General features: G+C 51.5%; 1 protein-coding gene across 1 annotated transcript; it reads right to left on the minus strand.

Moving 5' to 3' along the window:
- Nucleotides 1-1,086: 1,086 nt before the first annotated feature.
- Nucleotides 1,087-2,052, minus strand: LOC135441971 (olfactory receptor 14A16-like). Its single transcript, XM_064701521.1, has one exon. It carries the CDS (start codon nucleotides 2,050-2,052, stop codon nucleotides 1,087-1,089), a length of 966 nt encoding a protein of 321 aa, XP_064557591.1.
- Between the last annotated feature and the right edge of the window lie 5,879 nt (nucleotides 2,053-7,931).

Genomic DNA, 7,931 nt, shown 5'->3' on the forward strand with positions numbered 1-7,931 from the left:
GTTTGGGGGTGGCTGCCAGGCTGCCCTGGCTCTGAGCAACAGCGTCTGCAGTGGGACAGGAAACTCCCAGCAGATGGGAACAAACTTTCTGGCTGACTGCAGAGGCCAGGACAAAGCTGAGTGGTTTCCCTGGTGTCCCCCAGCCCTTGCTGGCCCCAGGGGCTGATGGCATTTGTGCTCCCTCAGGTTCATGTCCCCACAGCATCAGCATGGGGGTGCTCCCCCTGCTCTGTGCAATGCAAACAGGGGCTGCTGAGCCAGTGCTGCCGTGTCTGTGCCTGCAAGGATGGGGCACCTGTGTGAGCTGGGGGAGAGGCCAGGGCTGCAGAGGGGGGATGTTGTTGGCAGCTCCATGAGGACGCTCTGGGACGCTGCCCTGGGCTGTGCAGCGCACTGGGGATGGATCAGCCCCTGCTCTGCTGCTCCTTCCCCTCTGCCCCAGGGCCCTTGCAGAGCCCCAGCCATGCTGTTTGCCCCCAGCCTGCCCACGGCCAGCCTGGGGCTGCTCACGGGGCTTTTCTGTGCTGAGCATTGGCCTGGGTGTGTTCTTGAGAGAGCCTGGGCAAGGAGCCTGGAGCCCCCAGGGCCTGGCCTGAGGCATCAGCGCTGCCCCAGCAGTGCCCATGGCCTGTCCCTGCTGCAGCCCTGGCACTGCCACCCCCAGGGCTGTGCCCGGCCCCGAGAGCACTCAGGCCCTGCAGCAACACCAGGGCCACCAGGGCAGCGGGGCAGGGCCACGGCAGCAGCACTGGCAACACCAAGTGCTGCTGCTGCTGGGCACAGCTGCTGGGCCAGCACTGATCTGCCCCCAGCTCTGCACACAGACATTGCTGCTGCAGCTCCAGAGAAGGAAACTAAAAGGCATCTCTGCAGAAAACTTGGCTGGGAGTTCCTTTAGTTCCTTAAAAACCCACCAAGGGAATAGCTCCTCATTGGCACAGTCTGTGACCACGGGGAAGATGGAGAGAAATAAAATGAGAAATAGCAGAAAAAGTGTCATTTCTCTGTGTAAATGTGAAAAAAATAAAAACAACAGTAAAGAACCTCCAAAATGAAACCAAAAATGGGTATCAAAGATGGCTTTTATTACAAGTGAGTTGCACAAATTGGCCAGAAGTTTAATGTTTTGTGAAACCATCCAGTCATCAGTCCCCACAATTCAGCCTTGAGCTCCTGGTTCCTCAGGCTGTAGATGAGGGGGTTCAGGACTGGAGGGACCACCGAGTACAGAACTGACAGGGCCAGATCCAGGGATGGAGAGGACATGGAGGGGGGCTTCAGGTAGGCAAAAAATGAAGTGCTGATGAACAGAGTGACCACAGCCAGGTGAGGGAGGCAGGTGGAAAAGGCTTTGTGCCGTCCCTGCTCAGTAGGGATCCTCAGCACGGCCCTGAAGATCTGCACATAAGAGAAAACCATGAACACAAAACAGCCAAATGCTAAACACACACTAACAGCAATTAGCCCACGTTCCCTGAGGTTGGATTGTGAGCAAGAGAGCTTGAGGATTTGTGGGACTTCACAGAAGAACTGGCCCAGGGCATTGCCATCGCACAGAGGCAGGGAAAATGTATTGGCTGTGTGCATGAGAGCATTGAGAAAGGCACTGGCCCAGGCAGCTGCTGCCATGTGGGCACAAGCTCTGCTGCCCAGGAGGGTCCCGTAGTGCAGGGGTTTGCAGATGGACACATAGCGGTCATAGCACATGATGGTCAGGAGGCAAAGCTCTGCTGCAATGAAGAAGAAAATCAGGAAGACCTGAGCAGCACATCCTGAGTAGGAGATGTTCCTGGTGTCCCAGAGGGAATTGTGCATGGCTTTGGGGACAGTGGTGCAGATGGAGCCCAGGTCGCTGAGGGCCAGGTTGAGCAGGAAGAAGAACATGGGCGTGTGCAGGTGGTGGCCGCAGGCTACGGCGCTGATGATGAGGCCGTTGCCCAGGAGGGCAGCCAGGGAGATGCCCAGCAAGAGGCAGAAGTGCAGGAGCTGCAGCTGCCACGTGTCTGCCAATGCCAGCAGGAGGAAGTGCCTGATGGAGCTGCTGTTGGACATTTCTGCTGTCCTTGCATGGGGTTCTGTAAGAAAAGTAATCATGGAATAGCTGTGTTTGGAGAGGACTTTAAATATCCCAGCACAGTCTGGGGGCACTTTCCCCCCTCTGCCTGCCCAGGGCTCTGCTGCCTGGAGCTGTCCCTGCCAGCAGCTGCTTCCCTGTGCCCAGGGCTGGGCCCTGCCAGTGCTGCCAGAGCCCAGCCCAGCCCTGGGGGCTCAGCTCTGCCCTGCAGACCCCTCCCAGCTCAGGCACTGCCCAGGGGCAGCTCTGGCTCTGCAGGCTCTGATGGCAACGTCAGAACAACCCTGAGGAGGCTGGAAAAGTGACACTGATGCTGCCTGTGAGGTGCCCTCTGCTGATTTTCGTCAGCGTCTGGTTTGTTCACATCCGAGATAACTTTTTTTTTTAAATGTGAACTGAGAGATTAATATCTATGTGCAACTTCCCACCCAGGCAACCCAGAGTGGTAGAATAAAAAGCAGGATTTTCCCTTTTATGCAGCCCCTGCCTTGCTGTGCTCCCTGCATATTTTATTTTCAAATGTTCTGCAGTTTAATGCCATGTTGGGAGCAGTCCTGAACAATGCAGCATCCTCCCCACACAAGGAGAACACTTCCAAGCCTTACCAGCTGTCTCCTCCCACCCAGATCTTGTCCCCCAGTGCTGGGAGCAGCTGCCAGGGCTGGCTGAGAGCTGTCCCTGGCAGGCAGCAGAGTCCCTGCCCCAGCACAGTGCCCTGGGCTGCAGGACCCTGCTCTGCAGGACAGCCCTGGGCACCCCTGGCTGCTCTGCACAAGAGACAATCAGAGAATGTACTCACAGGGTCTGCAGACATTGGGATGTTCCAGCTTTAGGAGATGGTTCCAGGAGCTGCAGCTGCATTGTCCTGCAGCCAGAGGTTCCTGTGCCAAGGGCTGGCAGTGATTGTGCCCCTTCTCAGCACCTTCTCAGCACCTTCCCAGCCCTGACTGATTGAAGCTCTCTGTGTCTCTGTGCTGTGCCTGGGGTGGCTGCATGCAGTGCCCCAGCCCTGCTGGGCTGGCAGAAGAGCTGCTCATCAAGAGAAATGTGCTTTTGAAGCTCTTCTTGGTTACCAGGAGCTGCCTCTGTGCCAGGAGCCCAGCCCAGCTCAGCAGCACAGACACAGCACAAGGACTTTAATGAGCCTCTGGGGCTTTGTGCTCAGGCCCTGAACATCAGTCCCTGAGAGGGAGCTGAAGAAACCTCTCCAGAACTCCAAGCCAGAATCCAAATCTAAAGTTTCTTGGACTTGTAATGGGTCCCACTGAAGGACACGACTGAGAAAATGTCCCCAGGCAGAGCAGAGAACTGGAGGCAGTGATGACAGGTGGGGACAAAGAGAAGCCAAGTCTTGGTGCCCTGGGGCACAGCAGGGTCTGTGCCACCAAGGGCTGTGAGGAGACACCTTGTCCTGAGGCACTGGGGCCTCCTGGCACAGCCCCAGCCAGGCTGGGCACTGTCAGCCCCTTGTCCTGCCCTCAGCATCCCCCCCTAGCCCTCATCCCAGTGGCCTCAAGGATCTGCTGGAAGGAGTCCCTGGAGAGCCTTGCTCAGCAATGGCCCTGGGGGCTCCTGAATGCTCCCTGTAGGGACTGCAGGTTTTTCAAAGAACTTTGGGTTTGGCTTTTGCCTTGGAGTCTCTGAGAGGTTTCTGCAATCATGGCCTCCAATTATCTGCTGTAATTAGTCCCTGGAGAGGCTTTGTCAGTAACAACACTCATTGGGGCTCCTTACTACTTCAGGGTACTTCAGTTATTTTAAAGTACTTGGTGTTTCCCTTTTGATAAAAACTCTGTGATAAGTTTATGCAATCATGGCCTCAATTATCTGCTTTAATGAGTCCTTAGAGAGCTTTGTACTGACACTCAGTAGGGCTCATTAACACCTTGAGATACTCAAGGTTTTTAATGTACTTTATGGATTTAAGAATACTTTTAGGTACTTTTAAGGTGTTTCCTTCCCACACTGACTATCTGAGAGGTTTTTGTGCTTTCCTGGCCTCCCGTGCTCTCCTCCAAGCAGTCCATAAGGAGCCTGTGTTGGGTATCCTCCCCCTTTCTGTTTTACAGCAAAGATGGAACTGGAAGAATTTTTCAAGACTTTCAAAAAGCATCCAAAACACATGGGAAAATTAACAATACAAGAACAACCACTAAGAGAGTTAAATGTCCTGTTTTAGCTAGACATCATCCAACCCTTTACTCCCTTGGATTGGAAGAGTTTATTGAACCAGTCTTTGTTTTCCACTTGAAGCTTCTTGAACCCTTCCTTCAGTACCTGAATACTCTTGTGGATTGACTCACTGTGCCTGGAGAGGTTCATCCAACACATGCCCTCAGAGTCTACACAGCCATGCCCATGTGCCCAGAGTAAAAACTCTATCGCTGTTCTGCAAGGTGGCATGTCTGATGGTCTCTATGTCTGAGAGCAGGCCACTCAATGTGAGGGAGGTAGCATTGGTTTGCTTACTTAACAGGCACCCAAGATGGACTAATTGTCCTAAAGCTTTAGCTGCAGCCACCCAAGGCAGTCCAAATTGGGGGTGCTACCAATCCAATACCTGGATTAAAGCTTTCAAAGCCATCTCTTTGATATCACCCAATACTTTTCTGGGGATACTTGCTGCTTGATCATCTGGTAGGCTGTGTTGTCCCTCTCCAGCTAGATGGTTGATTGTCAATTCTGCCCTTGCCTCATTATTAACATAGTCATTGCTATTAATTGATTTAGTATACACTTCCATCCCCTTTCCATCCTCCTTCCCACAGGGTGTATTGTGCAGGTGACAACAACATGGTCATAATATATTTTAAATCATAGGAGGTTGAGACATATGCTGTAAACATGGCACTCATTAGGCCATTAAAACAAGGTAAGTCCTTCCTATGATCTTTAGCTGCCCTGCACAGACCCTTGATTTCCCCTCAAACCGGTGGCTGATACCTGGGATTCTGCCCCCTTCTTTCATAACATGCGGGGGCAACGAGGAGTTTTTAGACTATTTGCCAGTCTCCTTTCTTAAGTGTTTCTTTCCAAATCCTTTCCTAGGGATCTTCTGTGGTTGAGGGGCAAGGTGGCTCTGGGGAATTGAAACTCTCTTCTGGGGAGGAAGAATAACTTGGAACAGAAACATTTGGATTAGAAATAGTGTGACAGCTGGCCTTAATGTACTTGACCATGTGGGTTATATTGTTGCCAGACAGTGAGGCAAAGGGCACTGCATTTTGTCAGGGGTTGGGAGGAAAGGCCTTGATTTAGGATGGCCGACTTCAAGGGTGGAGTTCTGGAGGTATTGACAGTGGATTGACCGTGGGGGTGTGACCCGCAGTTGTGGGCGTGGAGTCTGGAGGTCGTTCAAGGCGGAAGAGAAGGTTGTGGTAGCAGGAAGTGGAGGACCCAAGATGGAGGCAGGATGGTCGGGCTCCCAAGCCACATTCAGGCTCCTTCCATCTTGAGTCTCCAGGGCATGATGCTCCAAGACCGCGTGGCCATTGCCATCGTGGACCATCGTGGAAGGTCTGAGAAAGGCAGGTTTGAGCGGAGGTCCTGAGTTTGGAGTGACTCAGGGTGGTGTGGAAGATGGGGAGCATTTGGGATGCAATGGGGTCCGTTTTGATGAAAAATTGTACAGTTTAACTCCCATTGAATCCCAGAATTCAGTGGTATGAATTTCATCAGCAGAGGCATGTGGAAAATTGTTAATGATCCACCTCATAATTGATTTTAATTTGTTCTTTGAAAATACTTTGTCATGATCAGTGAGAATTAAAGCATCCATATAGGCTGCTTTCTACTTTGAACATCTGGCTGTCCATTTTTCTCTTTCTCTGCCTTTTGGGGAAGAGCCACTGGAACACTCCCAATTAATTGTGGGACATGGGTGCATACTGTAAAAACACAGTGACTAAAGGGGCAATGAATGTCTTGCATTTCCCCAAACCCACTTGCAGTCCTATGCAGGTGAAACCGTCATTGTCCCTGCTGATCCTAGGCAAGGTTCCTTGAAGTAAGGATGAATCCACCAGGCCTGGCACAATCCAAAATCCCAGGGAGCTCTGACCTATCCATCAGCTAACCCCAGCTCAGTTGACTGACACAGGGAGCCCTGAACGTTATGGTCCCTGTTTGGGCGCCAAATGCCCGAATGAAGGTGGCTGCAATAAACCTCTCTGGTTCCCTGACTTCAGGGCGAGGGTGGCGAAAATGCAAAGGAGCAGGATCAATGGGGTTGTTTAAAAGGAACTTTAATAACAGGTTGAAAAACAATAAACATGGAGAATTCCAGCACAGTGCAAGGTGCAGGATCCTAATACCTAAGTCAAGGGGGAAGCAACAACATAGATACTTGGGGCTTGAAAACTAGAACAATAACATATAGAAGAAATTAGTAACCAATAAACCAATAGGGGAGTAGAACTTGGACAACTTAGCATAACAACACTAAAGGCTTATGGGGACTTCTCAAGCTCACCCTTATTGGAATATGTATCCCAATATAACCAGTTAGATGGTGCCTAGGCCAGTTCTGAAGCTCGCTGCTGGGCCATAGGCAGCACTGTGGTGTTTTACCCCAGAGATACCTTGGCTGGCGGCAGAGTGCAGCGGGGCGCAAGACAGGACTCCGTTCTCCTCAGGAGAGAGCTTCTGGCGATGGTGAAGAGAAGGAAGGAGTGGATTCTGCTAGAAGGTTGCCAGATGTTTATTCCATGGGTACAGAGATGTCTGCACCGGGCCACTGCTGCTAACAGAATGCTGGCTGCATGGTCTCATTAACCTTATAAGCTCGGGGACATGGGAAGGGGAGGAGACAGGTGAGTTACCAACCAGGTGAAGGGGCAGGGTCTCAAGGGAGGATGACACTTAGACAGGCCAATGACCCCCAGGCCTGAGGAGCATCCTTTGAAATCGACGAATCACACGACGCCTTGCTGGTATGTTAGCCTGATTGACAGGGCACACGCAGCAAGGGGGCGAGGGGGCAGGGAGAGAGGCATAAGCACACCTGGGAAGGGACTCGGAAGTTTAAAACAGGACATTGCAACACACCGCAACATGTCCCCCTAGTTTTGTTTAAAAAGAAGAGGACTGTGTTTATGGTGCAGAATGATTCTACTGAGGCTTCCAGGTCATCCACTGGAGCACTGAGGGCTTCCAAATGGTAGACCTCAGGAGGGGGAGATGAGCTTGAGATTAACTTGAGAACCATGCGTCTGATTACTCCAAAAACAATGCTAAAAACTACAATAACTACAACTAAAATAAACAGCACTAAAATTACAGTTTTCAGAATAGATCCCAACCAGCCTGAGAGTCCCCAGCCATTGAAAAGTCCATTCAGCTCGTTGTCAGTTTCTCTGTTGATGTCTGAGAACCTTTATCGAGGTAGTCCATATGTGGTTTGGGCTGCGGTACTATGTAGGAGATCGCAGGTGGGATGATCACGAGTAGGACGAGAAGCAGGCTCGGTCTCATGACGTCTCGAGGCTACACACGAACAGTGGGATCTAAACTGGTACAAAAACTTGAGACAAACATATATTACAAACTATTCCAGATAGGAGGCTTAAATGGAATTTCCTCCAGAGAACGTGCGCGGCGTTTTCTTCTCCAGGCAGCGTGAGCAACCTGGGGCGCTTCTGCAGATTTCTCTGAGACTTTGGGAACATAGGGCTTTACCCATTTGGAAGGAACCCACCTTAAACCAGAGGGGGTGGATACACAGGCGTATCCACGTCCCCAAGTAACCAATTTGTAAGGTCCCACCATTTTCCAAGTCTCAGGGTCCTTTACTAAAACCGGAGGTTTTTCTTTCATCAACCGGTGACTGCTCCCCCCAAAGTGGCGTAGGATGGGTGGG

The sequence above is a fragment of the Zonotrichia leucophrys genome, unplaced genomic scaffold (assembly GCF_028769735.1).
Source record: "Zonotrichia leucophrys gambelii isolate GWCS_2022_RI unplaced genomic scaffold, RI_Zleu_2.0 Scaffold_772_23299, whole genome shotgun sequence".
NCBI lineage: Eukaryota > Metazoa > Chordata > Aves > Passeriformes > Passerellidae > Zonotrichia > Zonotrichia leucophrys.

Coding starts and splice junctions, on each gene's coding strand:
- LOC135441971 (XM_064701521.1), bottom strand. CDS start 2,052: ATGTCCAACAGCAGCTCCATCAGGCACTTCCTCCTGCTGGCATTGGCA.